Source organism: Asterias amurensis, chromosome 6 (genome assembly GCF_032118995.1).
Source record: "Asterias amurensis chromosome 6, ASM3211899v1".
NCBI classification, from domain to species: Eukaryota; Metazoa; Echinodermata; class Asteroidea; order Forcipulatida; family Asteriidae; genus Asterias; species Asterias amurensis.
The window spans coordinates 15,537,516-15,562,699 of record NC_092653.1 but is presented as its reverse complement, the minus strand read 5'-3'; the positions used below and the strand labels follow the sequence as shown (position 1 = coordinate 15,562,699).

Genomic DNA, 25,184 nt, shown 5'->3' with positions numbered 1-25,184 from the left:
TTGTAGCCCTGTCAGGCCCCGGGGGTGAGGGAGTTTGTAACCACTGCCGCTACCATTATTACCCTGATAATTATATCATTTGTGCATTGGCACATTGGGGAATCGCCGCATCCGCGATTACAGTTATCAATCACTAAACAATTTTACGGATGGGATCAGCTTGAACGCTTCGCCCGGGGACGGCTAGACTGAGAGTGTTGTTAGCGTCCTCCGCTGCGTGTGTGTGTCTAGCATGTGTGTTGATCACCCTGTACATTGGGGGACATCATTTATGGTGTTCGGTGAAAAAGCATCAAGTGTAATGGCACGGGGAATATCTTCCCCGGTTTAAGTCTTGTATACTTAACGCCATGGGCTGGTGAATACATTGGCTTGTCTCAGCTGATGCGAACAAATCCTGACCATTGCACTGCATTCACTGATGCAATTGTTACACAAGACAGTAATAGTGTATGAGGCCTCGCAGGCTTTGTCGGCATTTTTTTACCTGGTGGTCAGATTTTGTTTAAGTTTGTTATGAGGGTCTCGGAGACCAGATGTGATAACTTTCAAAGTACAATGTCACATACAGGTACATGTAGCCCTTCGTCCTTTACCTGTGTTGTTGAAATGCTTACCATAGCTGTGGATAATGGGTGGATGGCATTTTTGAAATGAAAAGTACAGTGATTGGCTCCAGTTAAAAGCGTTTAATTTGGTTTGAGGCAATATTTTTGTAATTGAAATGGAAATTCAACTCAGTGTAAAGCAAACTGATGCTGCGTGAGCTTTTGGCGATATATGACAGGTTTTTTCTTTTGGTCATTATATAGCATAGGTGGTCGGGGTTGGCGTTGGCGTTGGTGGTCTGGTTAGCATAGTGGTATCTTTCCTCTCCTTCCACCTCTAGGACCCTAGTTCAAACTATGTGGATTGGGTTTTCAGTTCCTACCTGACTTTGTGGGTTACAAGAGACAAGAACTGGTCTCGAACCCTGGTCTGCTGATCAGAAACACCAGACCTCGAGTTCGGTGCTCTTAACTGCTCAGCTCCGACCCATAATTTTCCCCTGGTGAGAGGCAATGCTATGCAGGGTTAGAAATTAAGTGTTCCCCCTTCCGTCAAAGCACTTTCAAGAAAAACTTTTCAAAAGTAAACTTTGTAAATAATTTTTGCAAGAGTAATATTCCGATCAATCAATTTAAAAAAATAACCCAATGTTTTGGAGTTGCTCTTATTATTCAATCAAAGTTTTCAATTTCTTTTAAAAGGCAGGTTCTAAAATCGTAGTATTTTGGGTTTTTTTAACCAAGAAGACCAAGATGCAAACCAAGGCCTTGGGAGTTGAAGAAACCAAATCTAAAAGGAAGCCTTGTAAACCACACTAAACCCCGTGACTGGTTTTAAAGTCAAAGAACACCACCAAAGATGTGTACAACACTTCAATTTGGGTATCGCTCATTTATCTGGCGTTTTAACACACCAGGCACGTACAGGGGAAAAGAAGAAAGAAAAAAAAAAAACCGAGGGGGGAAGAAAAAGAAGAAGAAGAGGGGCTGCAGGCTGAGACTTCTAGACTCTTCCTCGAAGCAAATTTGTCACTTTGATTTGTACGTACATGTAAGGGTATACACCCCTTGTACTGACCACGAGAGAGCCAGAGGGTAGTGTGTGGGATGCATCCCTTTAGTTGTAACTTGATGGTTCATTCAGACGCTATCCTCCCAGTAAGGCACGATGTCGAAAAAAGATGAAACTAGGCAAAGGACTGAGATGATCTACCTCCCTATGGCCATCGATGGATGGATACAGCCTGGAAACACCCTCGTGCGTTTACAGCCTGTCCGCTCTCTCTCTCTCTCTCTCACTGTATCGGGGCACAGGTCCTTCACGGTGTAACTTGAGGCCTGTTGGCTGTAGTTTGGTGGTTAGTGACTGGGTGGGATTATGAGTGGGGAAGATGGTGCGTGGTGAAGTACATATGTAGAGAAGGGGCAAGGATGATTTGTCATTCATGGTGTTTAGGGCGAGGCGATTTTTATACCATAGTATGAGGCACCACAGTGCGGGAATTGTACGATTGTACTGGACCATTCCAAGGGGCACCAAGGCAATGACCAGTAGGGCATTGAGGCAAGGAGAAGGGGCAAGGATGATTTGTCATTCATGGTGTTTAGGGCGGGGCGAGTTCATCCTGTAGTAAAAAGGCACCTCAGTGATGGAATGGTAAATTTGTACTGGAACATTCCAAGGGGCATCAAGGCAATGACCAGTTGGGCATTGAGGCAAAGAGAAGGTTCAAGGATGATTTGTCATTCATAGTATATAGGGCGAGGCAAGTTTGTCGCGTAGTAAAAGGCACCTTAGTGAGGGAATGTAAGTTTGTGTTGGAACATTCCAAGGGGCACCAAGGCAATGACCAATGCTGTGGCCCTTCAAGAATGAAGTTCAATTATAGAGGTATTCATTATTTAAAAAAACACAAGAACAAAGGATTTGTTTGGTTGTAAGTTTAGTGGCCTGATGCTAAAACCACTGGCCTCGGGCCGGTGGTCCAGTGTAAATTCCCAGTCCCGGTACTACATGTAAATTTGTATGCATAATACAATGCACTTTTTGGTACTGTACTTTGGAAGGAAGATTTGATGTGACTTGGTTTAAATGAATAGTTCATGACAGACAGGAGACAGAACTGTTGGGTGCCACACTGTATCATTGAGCTTCATGCAAACCTGCAGTACAATCATGCTGTCTTGTTCCCTGTCTGTTTCAGTGATAACCGATTATAGACATATCTGATTTTTCATGTATCAAAAGAGGTGGTCAGACTTTTTGCCTCAGCCTCGTTTGGGTGGTAACACTGATTTGGATTGAAAACACTACGCCTGCAATTGGAGAAAAATGTCCAGGAAATACTGTATATGGATGTAATGTATATGTCTATCAGTGTATGCCCTTAACAGTACTCCACCGGCCAAATGCCAGTTAAAACACCCGAGGACCAGGCACAAGTGGTCACTCATGCTGGCTTGTTTAGTGTTGAAAAGCATATCCGTAATTTATATGAAATATGGACTAGTGGAAACGCTAATGGACTACTGAAATGTATAGTTAACTGGTTCCCCCTGGCCATTTTGTGCTGGATACGTGGAATGGTGCACCCCTGTCCTTCGGTTGTCTTCATTGTGTTCTGGGAATCTCAGAATTTTTTGGGGGGGTTACTTCTGTACAAGAGGAAAATGGTATGTTATTATAGCATAGAGATCCTTGCTCTATGGTTATAGAGAAGGTAAGTTTGGTAATCAATGTGGAAGTGTTGTGGTTGAGCAGATAAAGACACTGGACACTAATGGTAATTGTCAAAGACTAGTCTTCACAGTTGGTGTATCTCAACATATGCATAAAGTTACAAACCTGTGCAAATTTGAGCTCAATCGGTCATCGAAGTTGCGAGATAATAATGAAAGAAAAAAACACCCTTGTCATACCAAGTTGTGTGCTTTCAAATGCTTGATTTTGAGACCTCAAATTCTAAATCTGAGGTCTCAAAATCAAATTCTTAAAAAGAATTGTATTGTATTTATCAAACGAATCCAAAAATCAATGGTATACTTTTATCAATCAATGGTATGCTTTTATTTTAAAGTATGGGAACATTGGGGGACCCCCTCTTTCACACTAGGCTATACATGTATACACTGAAAATGTCAAGGGCAAATTTAATGCCTCTGGGATGATTCAAATTTCTCAACAAGTTCTCAAGCAAACAAATGAGGTTCGACATCCAGTGTAAGGCCTTAAAGCCATTGGACCCTTTCAGTAAACAGTATTTTCCAAAGCCCACACTTCGTGTATCACAACTCCTATATCAAATAACAAACCTGTGAAAAATTGGGCTCAATCGGTCATCGGAGTCGGGAGAAAATAACGGCATAATCCACCCTTGTTTTCGCGCGTTTCGCCGTGTCATAACATGTGTTTCAAATAAATCCGTAATTCTCGTTAACGAGAATTTATATTGTTTTGCTGTTTTCTCAAAAAGTAAAGCATTTCATGGACTAATATTTCAAGGGAAGTCTTTCACCATTGCCTTCTGTAAACCCTGTAAGTTATTTGTAAATCTGTGAACTTTTTTTATTTTTGTCTGAACCGAAAGGGTCCAATGGCTTTAAAGGAACACGTTGCCTTGGATCGGTCGAGTAGGTCTTTGAAAAGCGTTTGTAACCGTTTGTTATAAAATGCATATGGGTAGAAAGATGTTTTAAAAGTAGAATACAATGATCCATACAAACATGCCACAAAATTGCACGGTTTTCCTTTTACTCCGTCGACTTACACTGTCGGCCATTTATGGGAGTCAAATTTTTGACTCCCATGCGTGTAAATGGCCGACCGTGTTAGTTCGCACAGTAAAAGGAAAACCACGCAATTTCGAGGCAAACTTGTGTGGATCATTGTATTCTACTTTTAAAACATCTTTCCAACCATATGCATTTTATAAAAAAGGGTTACAAACGCTTTTTATAGACCAACTCGTCCGATCCAAGGCAACATGTTCCTTTAAATCTTGGTCTTGAAGGGGCACTGCAATTTCCCTCTAATAAGAAGCACTTCTGTGCAGAAAATACAAAGTTTGTACTGAACTTTTGTAAAGGGCACCACGTGAAAAGTACAGGGCACCATGTTGAGTGCTGCGGTTGCCATGGGTCATTTCGAGGGCTACAGTGTATGTCTTTGCTCAAGTGTCAACAATCAAATGTACATGTACCTGGAAATGGTTTACCAGAGGAGAGGCTGTTTTTCTAAGAAGCGGCTGACTATTAAAAAAACACTTGTACTGTACTTTCACTCAATGTACATGGTCGACTGGAAGTTTATACCAAAAGGGCATTAAATGAAAAATGCGTAATAATAATAATAATAATAATAATTATAATTATAAAAATAATAAACCGCTTTTATATAGCGCCCTTAACCCCAAAAGGGCCCCGAGGCGCTTCACAGAGGTTAAAAATATTAAGCAGATACAGACCAATTAAAGGAAAAACCAATTTAAGAAAGAAAAAAAAAAAACAGATTAAAAATGCTTAAGAAAATTACAAAACGACCAAAGACAATTATTAAAAAGTTAAGCAAGTAAGAACAATGCTGGACAAATGTGAGGATTTCTTTTTGTTTAACTAAATTAGCTGCAATTCAAGTTTCTTCAGAATAATGCAAACAACTGCTTAGGAGACCACTCTTGATCAATAAACTCCATTTTACCATGAGCTCCAAAATATGCAACATTAGTTTCATGACATCCATACACTGTACATGACCCAGTTGTCCTGAGCATATGACATTCTGCATGGATGCAAATTATGACATCATTATAAAACATAAATTGAATTCAGTGGTTTTTGTTGTTGAAAACTGTGCATGTCTATAGACCATGTGAACCTTGTTTACATCAAGTATGACCATGTACATTCTTTCAGTATTCTGGCAGGCAATATACTACACTGGTCCCATGGGAAAGTTGACATTTTGTGTCGTAATTTCCACATAAAACCAAGAGTTATGAAAGTAAAAGCTGGACAAGTTTTGAGATGTGCCCCCTTTCATCATATCAAAAGTTGATAAGAATTAGACAGGGCAGTCTCCATAAAATATAAGATTTTATGTTTTCTTCTGTTGAGCTGTGTACAAATCATGCCTGCAGGAAGTCCAGGCCCTGTGGCTCTTTTGTAAACATGTGATGTCACAGGTCACATCATCTATAGGCCCTACTCTTTAACTCGTATTTAACAAATAAAAGCAATCACTCTCAGTGATCGTGTGACTGTTTAGTAACTTGATGGCGTGCAGAGTTCATGATGACCATGTACTCTGACACAACGTGGTAGACCATGGCCTGAGTGTTGCCTGGTCCTGGCCTTGACAGCCCCCTCTAAAGGCTACAGTTGCTGATTAAGAATGTCTAATTGAAGTGCCCTTTACTGGGTGGCCTTGCCCCCTTCAGGAGTTAACATTCCTGCATTGTTTGTGCCTCCAGAGTACATGTTCTACTGTACTGATCAAGAGTGCCAGCATCCCGTTTTCATTTTACAAGAAAATAATCCCATGTTTGTAGTTTATTTAAAGGCATTTGGTAATTGTCAAAGACCAGTTTTCTCACTTGGTGTACAATGTATCTCAAAATAATAAACCTGCGAAAATTTGGACTCAATTGGTAATCGAAGGTGCAAGAAAATAATGAAGAAAAAAAACCCACCCTTGTCGCACAAATTTGTGTGCTTTCAGATGCCTGAATAAAAAGCTTCAGGCCAAAAGTCTTTTTTTTTTATATTTGAGTGAGAAATTACCTCTTTCGCAAAAACTACGTTACTTAAGAGGGAGCTGTCTCTCAAAATGTTTTATACAATCAACAGCTCTCCATTGCTTGAACCAAGTAAGTCTTTATGCTCACAACTATTTTTTAGTTATTACCAATAGTGTCCAGTGTCAAATAGTGTCCAATTTAACACAGAGATTCTCCAGATTGAGTTGAGGGTTCACACTCATTTTTTCAGGCCTGAGAAATTCTCTGGATCAATGAACCTGAAACTGGCTTAATCTGGGTAAAATTTAACCGTGCCCAGGACTAGGGTAAATCCCTCGGTTTTAGTTTGGAACTGGGTTTACTTTTCTCTGGTTAGATATTGTTGTGTGAAAGGAATTTCGGGGTGAGTTTTAATCTGTGTAGAAGACTTTTTACATGGGTCGCCAATTACACGGATCAAAGGTAGTTGTGTGAAAAGGGCTTTTTGCAGAGCAAACAAACGGTTGTTGGTAGTTTGTTAAAGAGGGGATCCAATGTCAAGTTTAGTTTTGTGATCCACTCAATGACTAATTGAGTCCAAATTTTCACAGAATTGTTATTTTATGCAGGTTGGGATACACTACTCCTAGAACTATTTCGGTTTCGTCTGGCTATGGTCTCCCGTTACGGGAGACGATAGCCGGACGAAACCGAAATAGTTATAGGAGTAGGGATACACCAAGTGAGAATATTTGTCTTTGACAATTATCGAAGGTGTCGACTGACCACCTTTGGTGTCTAGTACCTTTAATGCTAGTGAGTTAGAGTGAGAGACACTTAAAGGATTTGAGTACTTTTTCAAAATGTCCATAGATTTACATTAAACTTACAGGGTTTGAAGATAATGACAGTGGAAAGCTTCCCTTCAAATATTACTTACTGAAGTGCTGTAGTTTTTGAGAAATGAGTAAAAAAATGTTATGAAAATACGTTTATTAATTTTGGTTTTTACCCATACACCGATGTGTGTTAGCACTGTATACTCAGTACTTTCCCCGAGTCCTGTGAAAAAATATCACAGGCATGTTACTCGGGTGGGATTCGAACCCACGACCCTTGCAATTCTAGAGCAGTGTCTTGCCAACTAGACTACCGAGGTTGCCGGCAGCTAGAGGCAGTTCGAATCCTATGTTTTTGGCAGCGGGTACCGCAACGATATAATAGATGTTAAATTTGCATCGGGGATAAAGAATATTAATTTTGGTTTTTACCCATACACCGATGTGTGTTAGCACTGTATACTCAGTACTTTCCCCGAGTCCTGTGAAAAAATATCACAGGCATGTTACTCGGGTGGGATTCGAACCCACGACCCTTGCAATTCTAGAGCAGTGTCTTGCCAACTAGACTACCGAGGTTGCCGGCAGCTAGAGGCAGTTCGAATCCTATGTTTTTGGCAGCGGGTACCGCAACGATATAATAGATGTTAAATTTGCATCGGGGATAAAGAATATTAATTTTGGTTTTTACCCATACACCGATGTGTGTTAGCACTGTATACTCAGTACTTTCCCCGAGTCCTGTGAAAAAATATCACAGGCATGTTACTCGGGTGGGATTCGAACCCACGACCCTTGCAATTCTAGAGCAGTGTCTTGCCAACTAGACTACCGAGGTTGCCGGCAGCTAGAGGCAGTTCGAATCCTATGTTTTTGGCAGCGGGTACCGCAACGATATAATAGATGTTAAATTTGCATCGGGGATAAAGAATATTAATTTTGGTTTTTACCCATACACCGATGTGTGTTAGCACTGTATACTCAGTACTTTCCCCCGAGTCCTGTGAAAAAATATCACAGGCATGTTACTCGGGTGGGAGTAACATGGAAAATACGTTTGTAAATGATGAAAATAATTTTCGTCTCATGAGACGAAAATTGCTTTCATGACATTATTTTACTCACTTCCCAAAAACTAAAGCACCTCAGCACGTAATATTTTCAGGGAAGCTTTCTACTATCATTATCTTCAAACTGTGTAAGTTTAGTGTAAATCTGTGGATATTGTGTTTTTTGTCCTACAAAAGTTACATAGACCCTTTATGGGTAAATTATTTTTGGACAGTAGAACAGGTTTTTCGGCACAGCATTGGTATTTACATGTATACACGATCGGAGGCTTCTGGCTGGCTTTGTATAGTTTTCAACTTGTCCTCATTGCATGGAGAGCACAATTACACATATACTGTATAGGGAAAGGGGTATGGCGGGCCAGTGGGAATGGCTGACAAATCTGTATTTCCTAACTAGACATGGAGAGCACAATTACCCATATACTGTATGGGGAAGAGGGTTTGTTTATGCATCATGTTTGGTTTACAGAATGCAGCTTGATAAAATCATGAACTTTCCACACATTATGATTTGTTAAAGTACATGCAATCCCAAGCGTTTGAGGTTGAAAGAAGTCAACTAGAATGTCTGTTTCTACCTGCAAAAAAAATTGAAAATTTGATGACCCTGAGGTACAGTAGGCCATCATATGGCTGGAGAAGATGGTACCTGCAGATACATGTATGTCCGTTTCTAATAGTGTTGACTTTGGCGAAGTGAATAAACTTCCAGTTTGGTCTTGGCAAGAATATTCCCCCCCCCCAAAAAAAAAAATTAAAAAATTCACTGGTCGAGAGAAAAACTTCCCGTGGGGCATGGCAAAATTTTGACTCTGCGCGCTCCCGGAGTGACATTACCATACAGACGTTTGTTGCGCTCTGTAAAGCGCATGATTCTATGGGCAGTAAGCGCAGAATGCTACGGTAAGCTGAAGCCATGACATTGGGTCCTGAAAGGAACACTGAATCAATGTTGATGAATGCTTATAATTTAGAGGATTGTGGTTACTAAGTCTGTGGATTTATAAGCAGAAATCTCATCACTAGCAGTGAAATATTTTGGAAGTTTTGAGATGATTCTTGTGAGTGTGGAGGAACATGGCACTTAGTTAACATAATCCTTTATATAGGAGCTTCCCAACATAATGTTTATGTAGTCTTTTATTGAAAAGTATTCAATAGATCTGTAAATGTTTTCATGGGGGATAACGAATAGTTTTGATTTTGTTGTTACCCTCACACTGATGTGTACAAGCACTGTATACTCATTAATGTCCTATAATAATATAAATGATTATATCGAAGTCATATAATGCACGTATCTAACAACAAGGTACTCAAGGTGCTTAGTATATACATTACACAGAAAGATTATTGAAAACATAGGATTCGAACTGCCTCTAGCTTCCGGGCAATCTCGGTGGTCTAGTTGGTATGACACTGCTCTAGAATTGCAAAGTTCGTGGGTTCGAATCCCACCCGAGTAAACTGCCTGTGATTTTTTCACAGGACTCTGGAAAGTACTGAGTATACAGTGCTACTCACATCGGTGTATATGGGTAAAATCCAAAAATTAATATTAAGATTATTGAAGTTATGAATTCTGAGACCCAATTATGTAGCACCTTATGCATTTAGCAGCCACAGCCAGGAACACCTGGGCGAACCCCTTCTCTTTTCGATAAGTGCACTGGGTTATTACATTTGTACACAACGCATGGGACCAATGGCTTTACGTCCCATCCGAAGGACGAAGCAATGGTTGAGTGTCTTGCTTAAGGACACAAGTGTCACGGCTGGGGATTCGAATCCACACTCTGCTGATCAGAAACACAAGAGTTTGAATTCGGTGCTCTTAACCGTTCGGCCACGACATCTTTATAAGAGAGGAACAAAAAAACTAAAAACCTAGTCTCGAGTGATTTGCCTGTCGATTTTGTTCACAGAACTCAGAAAGTACTGAGTATACTGTGCTTAATACACATTTAAAAGGTAAAAAAAAAGAAATACTTAAATATGTCGAAAAGTATTTATTCAGGACATGGGATCTTTGGAAAAAAAAAAACTTCTGCATTTCCTTTGAAGTACCTTTGAAAGATTCCCAGACTCTCTGCATTTAGTCTAGAGTAAATTAGAAATGTGTTTTCCTGTGTAGATATCTTATTCCGTGTAAATATCTCTCTTAAGATGGAAAAAGATTTGAAAGAAAGAGCCAGCTTTTTAAATTTTACATATGTGTATGCGTAGGTGTGCCCAAATATCGCATCTGTCTTACTTTTGTCCACCAGAGCTGGTTGTTTAACATTACAGCATGAACGTAATTTAAAGCACTTCCCATTTATCTTAAAAGTGTATCACATGTACAAGGAAAGTTAAAGAACATTTTTTCTCGCAAACTTGCAAAACTTGCGCTGAGTGCCAACTTAAGTTACCAATGCTATTAAACCAGTTGTCACTAAAAACCAAGCCCTGTTATTGCAGAAAAATTTAATCTGGTTAGAGCAGAACTTTGCGTTTTTTTCTTCCCTCCTCTTTCCCAGTCTCGCTCACTTTTCTTCTTATTCTTCGTTTAATGGTGATGGCTTTTCAGATGTCCGTATTGCATCCGATACGTGGCTCTCCAAATTGCCTTAATTTCCTCGACCATCGCAGGACTTTGGAGAGTTTCTTAACAGGAAGGCAAGACTAATAGCCCCTCGGGGGCCCCTACGGCTCGCTACTTTGAATGCTAAAGACAGGTATAGCATGGCACACCCTATCCCGTGCTACCATCCATACAGTGTACCTGTCTCCTCACACGCTTACCCGTATAGATCATCGGCCAGAAATTCTGCAAGTGGCCCATCCTAAAATTTCTCATCCAGTCGGGTCTTAATCATATCGCTTTACGTCAGGCGAATTTCACTGGTGAACGCGATCCTGGCAGTGATACACTCGCCAGTGAGGATATTTAGTAAAACAAGGTGGCAATTTCTTTGTTGGCCGGTTGAAGCGCACCGTGGACCACGTGACGGCAGCCGAAGACAGATTTACCTACTCGAGCTGAAATGATAGATTTGTTTGTCGCGGGCCAGGCTGTAAGATGAGCAACCCCTCGTTTGCGGAGAGCGATGATCGTAGATTTGTTTCATTTTTCGGTGTCCACGCTCCTTGCACGTATCTATATATCTCTCTCTCTTTGCCTCTGCCCTGCGTGGATCCCGGGCTTTTTGGGGGAAATGGTTGAACACGAGTGGGCTTCTAATTACGTCCTATCATCCCTTTTTCACTTTGAGTGACTGACTAGTCATTCCTTAGTGACGGCACCGTCACTGAGCATCACCGGCTAGAGACTCCCGGGGAGGTAAATCGGCGAGTGAACGACTGCATCCCAGCCCGGTGGTTACAACAGCACGGCCCTGAGTTTCTCCACGCTGCTTCAAGACAGCGGGCTTCATTCAAAACTCCAATGTGTTCCTTTTGTGGTCGCCGTCGGATCGTTTGCTGAATAGAGCTGTATGCAAACAAAACACAGAAAGACTGAATACCTCAGACTGAGCGTGATGTTTTATAAGAGACTTTGCAGAGGGTCACGTGTTGGTATGTATTTTTGTTTTGGTCGCCCTTCGCTGCTTTTGTTAGTTTTTGTGAAGTGGTTGTTAAACAATTTTTGGCATTCATTGTTGGAATTACTGGTGCGTGGAATTTTGTCGTCATGCCCTGTTAACATAGATTAATATTTGTGTGTTTGGGGAGTTTTTTTCCTGATCAAAATGTAATGTTGGGAAAGTTGGAAATGTTTTTCCCTATTTATTGAGTTAGTTACATCATGGAGGTAGGATTAGCTGTAGTCTGCTTGAAGGGTAAGCACAAATGTCTAAGATGAGTAGAATACATAACTACACAACATACTACTTTCTTATAGCACACCATGAAACACAACCTGTGAAAATTTGTTGTTCAAGGGATGCAGTTCAGTGAAAAAAAAAAAAAAAAATTGTAAATTTGTAAATTTTGCAAAGTTGTAAATCGAGCCTTGTGGCAATTAAAACAAGCATCTGTTTGTCTGTTGTCTGTCGACATAGTTTCAGAGACAGAATCATTGGCAATGAAAAGAGAAAATTGGACCCCGATTTTGATACAGTTTGAAGTTAGTGGCGTGTCATGGGTGAGAGGTCTAGTTCACCAAGCCCAAGCTTTGATGAATTGTCAGCTGCAGAAGTGTGGGTTCAAATCCCGGCCATGACACTTGTGCCCTTGAGTAAGACACTTGTCAAAATTGCCATTAAAAGTTGGGAAGGTAGCGCATTCCACTCTACCAGCCAGGCTCCTAGTGGGTGATACATGTACCTATGCCCGCATCCTTACAGACTATGAACATGGTGCAGGGCGTAACCCTGTTTCAGCCCCAGGAATAGTTGGCAACGTGGCTCTGGCATGTCTGGTGGGAGTTGATGTGGGTTGATAGCTGTCCAGCCATGTGATGTTAGGAGATGTCACATTAAAAAAAAGGATGAAAAAGAAAGTACTTTTATTGGATTGAGGAAGGACTAGGGTTAGAAATAATCCTTGAACATTCGACTATGTGTAATTTGTTGAAACAGGCAAGCAAGTTTTTCAGCTATCAGCTGGTTTCCTCTTTTTTTTTTTTTTTTTTTTAGTGCCGTAGAAAACTTAACACGGAGTTCAGTAAAATTTTATGTGGTTGGCAGTTTCCTCTAGTAAAGTTGCATGTCTACTGAAATTTCTTCAGGTGTTCGAAGTTACAATGGAATGGAAGAATGCACACATTATCTCCATTGTTTAAAACTAAATCTCATAGCTCTACATTGCTCGTTTTTCTGTCTTTATAAACCTATAGGGGGCCAATGATTGTGTGTGGTGTTATGTTTGTGTTATTTATATTCTGTTGTTTTGTTTTGTCACTTATGTTAGTGTTTTCGATCTTGGTTTATCAGAATAATAACTTTTTTACATTTGTATCTTTTCCCAAAATTGTTTTGACCTACTTTCCTACCCCAAACTTAATTTGTTTTAAAATACTGACTGATTCTTTTATTAATCCTATACACTGGAAATACCAAGTAGTGCCTGAAATGAAGCAGTAAAGTTAAAACAAATATTCACCCAGCTTGGAAGTTTTTAAATGGCTTTTCTGAGAGGCACGTAATTGCAGCTTTTAGGCACCCCAACCAATGCATGTCTGATACTTCACGGAGGCAACAAAGGCGATTGCCTCTCTTCCCCCTGGTCATTGCCTTGGTGCCCTTGAAATGCTGCAGTGGAAATTTACGATTTCCTCAAAGGGTACCCTTTACCAAGAAAAAATGCCTTGGTGCCTTTGTCCTTTCAAAAAGGATGCATACAGGCCCGCCAATGTATTGTACATTTGATCACTTCTGTATGAATTTGTGAAAAAAAATTGTCTGTTAACTTGTTGTGCCCTCAATGGCCAAGCCATTGAACAACCGTTTATCTGCTTAACAGAAGCACTAGAGCTTGAGTTCGGTGCTCTTATCCGCTCGGACCATGGCACTCCCGTAAGACCTACATCCCGCTTTTGTACTTGTGTTTATATGTTTAAATGTGTGTTTTGTTGTCGGTTAGCCTAGGTGAAAGACTACGCTAGGGTCAAAATGAAGGCCAATAACTACATGTATTGGATTTGAAACCGTACACCCATAGGTCCTTTTGGTAAGCAGTTTGCAAAAGCTAATTCTGCTTTCTCTGAATTAAAATTGAAGCAGTTATGTAGTTGTAACAGAAGCAAATCATCTCAGACTTTATTGAAGTTTACATACAACTCACATGGGTTAATGAGGAGGATGCCCTTCACTACATTGATTAGAAGGAAAATACTTCAGAAGGAATGTACTAAGCAGGGACGTTTTGTAATTAACAATTTAGGTGTACGGCTGCTCAACATGTACACTATGTAGATTATTTGTTTGGTTTCTGGTCTGTGCTCTATGGGTTTAAAGGCAATGGATACTATTGGTAATTGCTCAAAATAATTCCTAGCGACAAAACTTACTTGGTAACAAGCAACGGAGAGCTGTTGATTGTATAAAACATTGTGAGAAACAGCTCCCTCTGATGAAGTAACGTAGTTTTTGAGAAAAAGGTAAGCTGTCGCTCAAATAACAACAAACTTCAGGCCTGAAGTCTTTTTGTTTAGATGATTCTGAATGGCCCTTTTATAATGTGTCATGTACCGCACAAGCACACAATATGGGGAAAACACAGTTCCTGGAATTGATGTTGTGGTGATGTGGGGAAAGTCCTGTTCACAACCAATGTGCTAGTTGATGGTTGAATCCGCCCAATTTCATAGAGCTGCTCAAGCGGCAAATATTTATAAAGGAAAAACTGAGCAGGATACAGGCACAGTTTGATACGTTGCATGACATTGTATTTTTGCTGTTTGTTGGTGAGGATATTTTTGTTGGCCTTGGTTACTGTCTGTGCTTTAAAAGCAGCTGTGTGAAATCTGGGACTGGCTGGCTGGGCAGGCTGATATTTCTTGCTTAAAGGCAGTGGACACTATTGGTAATTACTCAAAATAATTATTAGCATAAAACCTTTCTTGGTGACGAGTAATGGGGAGAGGTTGATGGTATAAGACATCGTGAGAAACGGCTCCCTCTGAAGTGCCATAGTTTTCGAGAAAGAAGTAATTTTCCATGAATTTGATTTTGAGACCTCAGATTTCGAACTTGAGGTCTCGAAATCAACCATCTAAACGCACACAACTTTGTGTGACAAAGGTATTTTTTTCTTTCATTATTATATCGCAAGTTCGATGACCGATTGAGCTCAAATTTTTACGAGTCTGTATTTTATGCATATGTTGAGATACACCAAGTGAGAAGACTGGTCTTTGACAATTACCAATAGTGTCCACTGCCTTTAAACTTTAGGTCTAATTTCTGATTATTGTGCCCTTGGAAAAATCAGAAAATTTGTGATTAAATAGCCTGAAAAGTCCATTAAAACCGACACCATACACCATGTATATATAATGTAGACCTACTGTTAGTAAGCCCTTTTACTTGGATGAAATTTTCCTACTCCTTCATGAAGCAAATATCATGACTGCTGGTGCATGTTTGAGCATTACTTAAATGGTAGCATGTTTGTGTACTTGAATCAATGCTTGAATATCAGGGCCCAATTTCATAAAGCTGTTCAGCAGAAAATTATACTTCTCAATTTCTTTGCTAAGCAACAATTAGGTGGGGCATCAGTTGCAACAATGAAAACTTAAGGAATTTTGGCTGGAACACAGTTTTTGCCAAGCGTTGTTTTTCTGTGCTGCTGAGCACATTTTTGTCCTTACAGACTAAATGAAACTGGGCCCTGCACACATTCAATATGTATCATTTGATATCAAAGACAGAACGATTCATGGTTACATGAAGTATGCCGTTTTGATGTAAAACCTTTTGTCAACTGGAATTTGTCCTTTGTAGTGAAAACAGTTTCAATGTCAAGTGAAACCAAGATCTAGCCCAGGTAACAATCCTCTGTGTACAAAAGGGTGTGGACATAAATAAATAACTCCATGACAAAACATACAGTAACAAAATTGTTTTTGGCCCGAGGGGGAATTTACGCTCACACAAACGTATTGATTGATGAACAGATTATATAGGTTAACAACCTGAGCTTGCCTGGGGCTTGCGGAGGCTGTGTCTGGCTTGAAACTTATGCAATCTGTTCAGACACTCGTGTTGTTTTTTTAAAAGATCTTTTGGCAACAATAAGAGCAAAATGATCTTTTTATCGTTGCTTAGGTGCAGTCTTTAGTAAGGGAATAAAAGTGTAGCAATGACCCCAGTGCAAGGTTTTTAAATGGCCCTTTAAGAACGAGTCGCGTCCCTTTTTATTCCACTTCATAAATTCTTCTTCTTTTTTTTAAGTGAAAACTTTATACAATTAAACACAGTCTGTGACAATCTGTTTCTTTAGCGCATTTGTTTAATTTTTACATTAATTTTCAAAAACTTTAAAAAAAATTCTGTTTGGTGCGCTTTGGTTTGTGTATACGAGCATATACAATATAGATTACGCACTGGTGCTAATACTTAAGCTATAAGTTGTATTCTGCATTATAAGTAAATTGGCACACGAGCTTGCACACCAAACACAGAAAGCTAGCTGGTCTTAAACAGCTCCATCTATGTCTTTATCAACCGTTTAAACACCCCCACGTGACATGCCCTCCACCAATATAGTGAAACTTTTTTTTATGAATAAATCATAAAAGTTTTCAAGACGTAAGCTGCACAGTGTAGATCATGTCCAGGCCTGATACTTGGTTCTTGCAAGTGTGAGGCAGTTTTTTGGTGAAGGGGAACCTCAGGGGAATTGAGATAGTCTAGTTCACCATATTGTCTTTGATTAAATTTGTATATCTTTTTGTTCTCACTCTTCTGTGTACAGATAACGACAGTACTGCAACATTAGATGCCAAAGATATGGATTTGTCACGGACCAAAGCCAGTAACCCACCATCTCCAGGCAAAGCGCCGGGCCTGCTGGACGACTTCCGCAAATGCATCGCTGGTTACGATGACATGGAAACAATGAAAGATGAGGACTCGGACGGCAGTTTATCAGAGACGAAGACCATGAATGGCAATGGGAAGGAGACCCCCGCGGCAATGAATGGATCATCCCGGAAACGGCGACACGTGAAGGGAGACGGCGTCCGGGAGGTGACGAGGTACAACATCCTGGATGGTACGATCTCACATCACACCGAGCTGAGAGATTTCAAAGCCGCGTTGGTGCAGCAGGAATCACAGATGGCCTCCACGCCAGACGGGAACGTCCTGCGAGCGCTTCTCCAGCAGTCCGGCTCTGTGGTGCGACCGCGGACGCCGGATATCGACAGCGTCTCGACCGGCAGCCCGAGCCAGGATCCCGAATCGCCGGAGAAGTTCTACCCATGCAAAGTCTGCAAGAAGAACTACGTCAGCAAGTCCAGCCTGCGCAAACATTTCTGTATGCCGAGTGCCAACGGCAACAACAACAGCAACACCCATCATCAGCAGATCAGTGAGGATGAAACTAGCATCAGTACAGCAATACATGCCAAAGACGAACAATACTGTAACGGATCGGTGGGCTCACCAGCGATACTCACACCGGTGCCGTCTCCGTACGAAGACGCAGAGAAAGGAGATGACATGGCTGAGGATGACATCCCGACTCCTGGAGATTTGTCCATAGATACTGAGTATGGTGGAAAGAGAGTCGAAGAGGACGACATGGGACCTATCTACACCTGCCCTTTGTGTAGTATGACTTTCAGGTAGGACATTAAAGATGTTGCGGCCAAACAAACACAAATTTATGCTAGCTGAAATTAGATCTTATGAATGTATCCAGTAAGAGTGTACATAACAAAGGAATGTCCACACAGTGAAAGTAACACAGATTAATGTGTGCTGGGGTTTGTTATTTGGCTATAAACCAATATCTGTTTCAATTATTGTCCAATGAGTATTAGTAAAGGCAAGTAAACCAACAGTCATTGGTTACAACTGCAACTCCCCCTCCCCCCAGTATGTATTCATAGATGATGCACTCACCCATGAACACAAAGTATATCTCTGCACTTTGACTATCAAAATGGCACACCATGGGCAGACAGCAGCCCTGCATTGGCATCAGTGCTAGGGATCAATAGTCCCGTCTAAAACTAGACTTGATTCAAGTCCCATTCTCGTGTGAGAGGTCCCTAAGCATACATGTATACCCAAACTTACTATAACAACACGTAGCATACACAGTACAGTGCGCGCTCGCCGTCAAAATGTGGTCCCGAATGCAGAACAGGTTTGGGAATGCAGAGCATCTCAAAACAGTAGTTTCCTGGGGATGGCACGGGATTGGGACTTGAGTCAAGTCTAGTCTAAAACATGTACTCATAAAGGTGTTATTCAAAAGCTTTTCTTCTCATCTGTTTGATGAGCAAATAACCCAAGTTTTGAGTTTTGGCAGCAATTGTAATGAATACTTGAATGTTTTCCATAGCTTTTTTTGTTTGACCTTTTGCTCTCACCAGATGTCAGAACTTCTTTACATTCTGCACTACTTAGGTAGTTGTTGGTTAGTTACTTGCCCTAAGGGGGATGCACATTCGATATTTTAGCTTTCCTCAAAATTAGTTTTCAAATGTCAAGTATGTTTTTGCTGAGCAACTAGCTGCCGTACACACAGTTAAGATTCCCTCGAATAAATTGAAATCTTGAAGATTTGATATCACTTGTCTCTTGGGGAAAGGGATTCAGAAATGGATCCCTCAATTTTGAAAAGTTATTTGAAAGATGAAGTCAGGCTGGACTTGATTGGTTTTTTGTTGGTCTTTATTCACCCTCAGGCATACTAGTCAGTTACTGCGTCACCGTCGTACCCACACCAACGAGCGCCCTTTCGAGTGCGTGGACTGCCATCAAGCCTTCAGACGTAAGTGCCACCTGAAACGGCACTGGCAGCGCATACACAGCGGCGAGAAGCCCTTCAAGTGTGCCATCTGCGGGAAGGCCTTCAGTGATCGCGACCACCAACGCCAGCATGAGACGATCCACGGTCCCGAAACCTACCCGTGCTTCCATTGTAGATGTGTGTTCCCGTCCGAGACGTACCTCATACAGCACCTGTCGGAGAATCCCGAGTGCAAGGCGGCCTTCGCTAGGGACGGCGAGTCGCCGCCGAAGCGGACACGGGGTAAACACAAGGGTGCAATGACTTCGTACAAGTGCGGGTTGTGTCTGGAGCAGTTTAAGAAACTGCGACAGATCCAGACGCATCAACGAGTCCGCCACCACGATGTCTTTGAGAAGAAGTACAAGTGTAATTTGTGCGGGAAGGGGTTTGACCTCATCTCCGATCTCACGCATCATCGGAACAACCATGCAGTTCGGAGCAAGCTGGACGTTGATAAGAACGGAGATTCAGGTTACCGAGTGCCGCATCTTCACGCGCAGTCTGCCTCATCAGCAGCCACGACATCCAAGGTGGTTCAAAACAAGGCGGAGCTGCTTCAGATGCTGCAGCAGTTGGAGAAACGCATCCAGCAGCAACAGCAGCAGGTGAAGAAGATTGAGAGCCAGCAGGAGGAGATGGAGAAGGACGAGAGCGACGGAGAACCAGCCAATACCGAGAACCAGCATCCCCACAGCCAGATCCGTTACATCCTGGAGACGTCGCGGATGGCGCGTGAAGGCCACTTAACCAGGATGGACGGTGAGGGCAAAGTTTATCAAAATGGATTCGACGAACAGGCGGCTGCAGCACCCATCTCACCGCGGTCCACTCTCGGAGTGATAGATCTTTCAATGAGTCGTAGCGCCTTAGAAGGAAGCGATGAGCACCACAGTCCCCCGGTCAAAGCGTCAACCTCGGCGGCAGAAGACCTGACCAAACCGTCACCTACCTTGCTAGATCTCATGACGAACAATCGACACAAATGTGAACAGTGCGGCATCTCCTTCCTGCTGTACTCTGAATTCCGAGCCCACAGGAAGCGACACGAGAGAGCTCGTGTTGCCATCAAGCAGGAACCCATGGACACATCAGAGTATCTAGACGGCAATCCCGATGCGGACAAGAGCTTGTGTCGAGACTGCTGCAACCAGAATGATGCAGCCTCGTCACTGTCGCCTAGCACTAGCCCCAAGCACTCCCATATCAGCGGTGCTTCGTTGTGCTACCGGCATCAGCAACGGCCCGTTGCAGCCCTTAAGACGAAGGATGCTAACAGCCAAGATGACCGGTATCCCAGAACCAGACGCAGATCAAGGTAGGGTTAAAGAGAGCTTTATTTTTTTAAATGTAAACCTGAGTTTATTTTTATCCCTTAAACCTGAAATTAATTAGCTTCTTTTCCTTGTCAGTTGCTCTCTATGTAGATTTTAATAGTCCCAATTTTTGGAGGCGGTTCCGGTTTGAAACTTCCTAAACCGTTACGTTTTTTTAATCATCTTTTTAAATCTTGTTTTTTTAAATTTTGTGTTTTATATTTGATTGTTTTCTTGTATTTTGAACTTTTTGAAATGTGTGTATTTGTTTTCTTTTGTAATTTGACTGTACATCAGTCTTTTTCAAAAAGATTTCTCAAGATTGTTTCATGGAAATTCAAAGTAATCTTTATTTTCTTTCTTCATTTTTATTTGTAAGCAATATTTTTGTCTGAACAATTTTGACAAATGATGTTGTTTTAAAAAAAAACCTGCAAAAACTTTATTGGATGTTTTATGTTTGTTCAAGGTCTTGCGATCTTCAGGCGTTATCTGAGTCGATTCCGGAACAAGAAATGCAGCCCCAAGCCCTATCAACGCCACACCACGAGAGCGTACTCTGCTGTGAACAGTGTCTTCTACTCAAGAAACAGCTCCTCAAGGTAAATATTGTAAGAGGTTGGGGGCTGTTTATCGGTAGATTTTGTGCTTACTCCGCGATTTCTATTTCATAGCGCACTAACCGTAAGCAAACGAAAAAGGCATGCTAACCTTCCAATGCTTAATGTATGAAAAGATGGCCGCCTAATTTTCATGCTACATGTAACTTTTTCTGCCTCAGTTAGCACAATAATTTGCTTCCTGGTTAGCAGGGCCATGAGAGTGGGCCCTGTTTTTTTAAAACAAAGTCTTACCAATATTGAAAAGGCCTTCAAGTGGGGGCTAAGTCAGGTCAAGTAAATGTCCCAAAGTATGTACAGAACTAAGCAATGGGAGAAGAGAACAAATGTCCTGAATTTACTGGGCCGGCAAAATTTTTGTTTCGGCAGGATGTTGAGACAGCCAATGCTTTTGGTGGTCCTGTGGGAAGCATCTACATTTGTATATTTAAAACTTTATCTTTGTCAAGGTGTCAACATATTGCTAGCCATTTACGTTTTGTTATTGTGTGAGATTAATTTCTCTGTGTCAGTCCAGAAGGCTATGGCCTGTAATCGTACCCAGCTTTCTCACTCACAACAGGGAAAGTGAAACTCCTATCACTTTATACCTGGAACAAAATGTGCCTGGTGTTATATAAAGCCCTTCCCCTTTGTTCCAAAATGGTCTTGCGTTACATGGCCGTGTATATTGTTTTCGCTGTCAATAATCTATTTGTGCATTGCTTATTGTTGAGACATTTATATCCATTGCGCATTCTGTGATATATTTGATTGCATTTTTCTTTGTACTGCTATTCTATTCTATCGTATGTTATTCTCTTTGTACTTTTTACAATCTTCCACATGTGAATGTATATTATTGTCTTCATTGTCAATATTTTTATGTGCATTGCTTATTGTTGACCCATTTATACATTCAGCATTCTGTGATATATTTGATTGCATTTTTCTTTGTACTGCTTTTCTGTTCTATCGAAAGTTATACTCTCTTTGTACTTTTTACAATCTTCCGCATGATATATGTATATTTGTCTTCAATGTCAATAATCTTTTTGTGCATTGCTTATTGTTAACCCATTTATACTTTCAGCATTCTGTGATATATTTGATTGCATGTCTCTTGTACTGCTATTCTATTGTACATGTATGCTATTCTCTTTGTACTTTTTACAATCTTCCACATATATATTGTCTTCAATGCCAATAATCTATTTTTGCATTGCTTGATCCATACATTGTGTGATATATTTGATTGCATTTTTCGTTGTACTGCTATTCTATCGTATGCTACATGTATTCTCTTTTGCACTTTTTGCAATCTTCCACATGATTTATGTATATTGACTTCATTGTCTATTTTCTATTTATCATATATTCTATTTTATCATATATTATCTATTTGTGCATTGCTTATTGTTGATCCATACATTGTGTATTTTCTGTGATATATTTGATTGCATTTCTATTTGTACTGCTATTCTATTTTATGCTATTCTTTTTAGCATGATGAAAGTGATTATTTTCGTTTACTGTTTACCTGAAATCAATGTTTAGGCTAACTGTTGTTCTTTTTATGTGTGCATTTATCTCTATTTAACTATTTTAAGCTATCATATGTTGATGTATTATGCTAAAATTTACAGTTTTATTTCATAACATGACATCTTTTTATTGAAACTTATTCCATTTAATCCATAATTGTTGTTGTTGTGGGATAACATTTGAACTGTATTTAATTACTAGCAATAGGCCTATCCATAACGCTTGCCAACAATTAAAGAGGCCTAAATTTCAATTTCACACGGATTAACTGTGTGGTAGCATTCGCCCTATGATATCCTTTCATCAAATTGATGTCTTCTAATTTTTTCTAATTTTATCTGATCCCTCCTCAGGAACGCAACGACAAGAAGGCCATGCGAATAGAGATTGAGCGTCTGCGCGAGGCGTTGGTCAGCTTCGCTGAGGCTGCGGCCAATCACGCGTCACCGCTACGAAGCAGCAGCGAGTTGGTGGCGCTCTTCAGTAAGAATGGGGACCGAAGCCTGGACGGCAGGGAAATTGTATAGTGTGAGGTCCAGCCAGGGCCGGTTCGTCGAAACCAACAACCTCAGAAAATATATTTTTTATTTTTTATCATCTAGATAAAATGAGTGGGCTCGATGTGTTGATTTAAGGACGAAATCCATACACGATGAACTTTTACCATCGTTTTTAAAAATATTCTAAACATATTAAGGAGCAAGGCTAACTGCTAATCTTAGTTAACTAAAACAGTTTTGCGCTCTATACCTGTTTAAATTGCGATGGTCAGTTATGGTTATGTTGACTACTGTAGCTGTAAACCAATTGGTGGGTTTTGATTTGGTTAGGCTGGTACTCAATCATGGTTTCATCCTTTACCATAGGAAAGAACGCAGGGAACCGTGACGCTGTGGATTTAAAAATGCAGTTTTCAAAAGTACTTGTTGATAGACTTTTAACTATCCTCTAAGCAAGTACTGGATCGTTAGGCTTAGGTCAAAGGTCAACCATTACAATGCATGATGGGGCTAAACAGTTTATTAGTGTTGAATACTTTTTCATATGTTGCCTATTAAGATACAAAATAATGAATTTACACCATGAAAAGTACAAATAATATTTAAGTTAAGTTTAAAAAAATAAGAGTTCCATTTAAGGTTTGTTTCCAAAGCAATTAGTAGTACTGATGCTAAACAAGAGTTTGCCGAGAGAAATATTTTTTGAAATAAAATAAATTCTTGAAGAGTATTTTGAGAACTATAAAAAATAATAATGCTAACTTAAACAAAAAAATTAATGCTTTATAGTAACAAAGAATACAACTATAATGCATTATCTATTTAAATGCAAGTTTTTGTAATGATTGTTTTTTGTTTTGTTATTTTTACTTTGTAGATGCCAGTAAAAAAACAGAAGAAAATTGAAGAATATTCTACCAAAGACAAATGAGATTTTAAGTAGTAGTTTAAACAGTACCAACTTTGTAGAGTTATATTTTGAATTTATATCAAAGATTAAGAAATCTCAAAATTATTTTCCTCGCAAGGATGTTGTGCTTGCAATGCAGTTATAACCGAATCCCCCAGGGGAAGGGGTTCCTCATTATTATGTTGTTTTGTTAGTTCAGTTGTGGTAGGTGCTAGAGTAGAATGGTCTCTATGCTTTTTTTGGTGCTGGTTACATATACAATGCAATTTTTCGGTGGAATACGAAATGCGTCATAATGCATGGCCCATGTGTAGGTATTAATTTTGACGGGTGCCGATCCAAAGATTTGTTTGGTTTCAGGGGGACGTGATAGGTTGGGGGCTAATCCGGCATGTCCGGAGGTCGCGGGTTCATACCCTGTTCTAGTAATTTTTTCTTTGTCAATCCGAAAACTGAAACATAACATAAAACAGAACTTTGGTCTGCTTCAGAAATGTTGACCATGTGCTTTGTTAACATGCAAAACATTGGAAAAAGAAATTCAGCATATGATCTGTAATTTGACCTTTTTAGATGCATTGAAGTTGTCAACACTTTGCAGCCATTTGTGGCAGAATTGTAATGTAGGTACATGTGCTATGTTAACATGCAAAACATTGGTAAAGGAAAAAATCAGGACATGACCTTTGCTTTGACCTTTTTGGGTGCGTGGAAGGTGGCAAAATCTTGCAGCCGTATGCGGCCGCTATGGCTCTTTCGTACAAGTCGCTATGGTAACTAAAGGGTTAAGCGAACTGCATCAAGGTGCTATAGCTACGTAGGGATCATGCACTAGTGGACCCTAGTCACAAGTTGGCCATCTTTTATCTGATTCCCTGTGTACACAATGGTAACAATTGTAGTACACACTCCAAAAAAAGGGGCCAGACTACTTTATCTTCCACCCTCAGCATATGAGAAAGCACACACAAAGGCGCTGGATACCTGTCAATAAATATTTCTTCCTCGTTTTTCGTTCTTCTCATATCCAAACTAAGAAAAGAAAGTCTACAAATCCAGTCGGTATTTAAGAGTTAATTTCCAAGCTGCTTTGTCCAAGTTCTTCAGACATCAAATAGGAAAAGTTTTTAAGTTGAAAACTCTCCAATGGCGACTACGATGTCTTCTAGTGCGATACTTTATAATTTCTCGCTACAGTACTTGTATTATGTATCATAGTGTGGATTTGTATCATAAAATATATTATAAAAGATAGGTCATTATTTGTATATTAAACATCAGTACATAAGATTAAATCAGTACGTTTTATACACAAAGCTTAGGATGAGAACAGGCATTGACTGCTGGTTGGGTTCATGTATGTGGTTGGTGGCAGCAGACGGCCTGCTTCAAGTTTAATTTTTCATCTTTTTGGAAACTAGTTTTGGTTTAAGGAAGACATGCAGCCCCATGATTGCAGCATGTGATGGCTGTTGGGCTCCGGGTTGGGCTCCAGCTTGGCCGCTCAGGCTTGTGCTCTAGTTGGGGCTCCAGCTTGGACTCTGGCTTGGGCTCCAGCTTGGGCTCCTGCTTAGGCTCTGGCTTGGGCTCCGGGTTGGGCTCCAGCTTGGGCTCCGGCTTGGGCTCTGGCTTGGGCTCCGGGTTGGACTCCAGCTTGGACTCTGGCTTGGGCTCTGGCTTGGGCTCCT

General features: G+C 40.6%; 1 protein-coding gene across 4 annotated transcripts in view; it reads left to right on the top strand.

Moving 5' to 3' along the window:
* The window catches only part of LOC139938473 (uncharacterized), a 61,512-nt gene extending 36,328 nt beyond the window's left edge, over positions 1–25,184 (top strand). For 2 of the 4 annotated variants that reach the window (XM_071934026.1, XM_071934027.1), the window contains exons 2-5: positions 16,578–17,451; positions 18,523–19,944; positions 20,412–20,544; positions 22,440–25,180. In XM_071934026.1, the coding sequence (XP_071790127.1) occupies positions 16,613–17,451; positions 18,523–19,944; positions 20,412–20,544; positions 22,440–22,613 (2,568 nt within the window). In that variant the 5' untranslated portion in view covers positions 16,578–16,612 and the 3' untranslated portion in view covers positions 22,614–25,180. Of the gene's footprint in view, positions 1–11,414; positions 11,733–16,577; positions 17,452–18,522; positions 19,945–20,411; positions 20,545–22,439 lie in introns of those variants that run through there. The other 2 variants (XM_071934024.1, XM_071934025.1) reach the window with 2 other exon arrangements.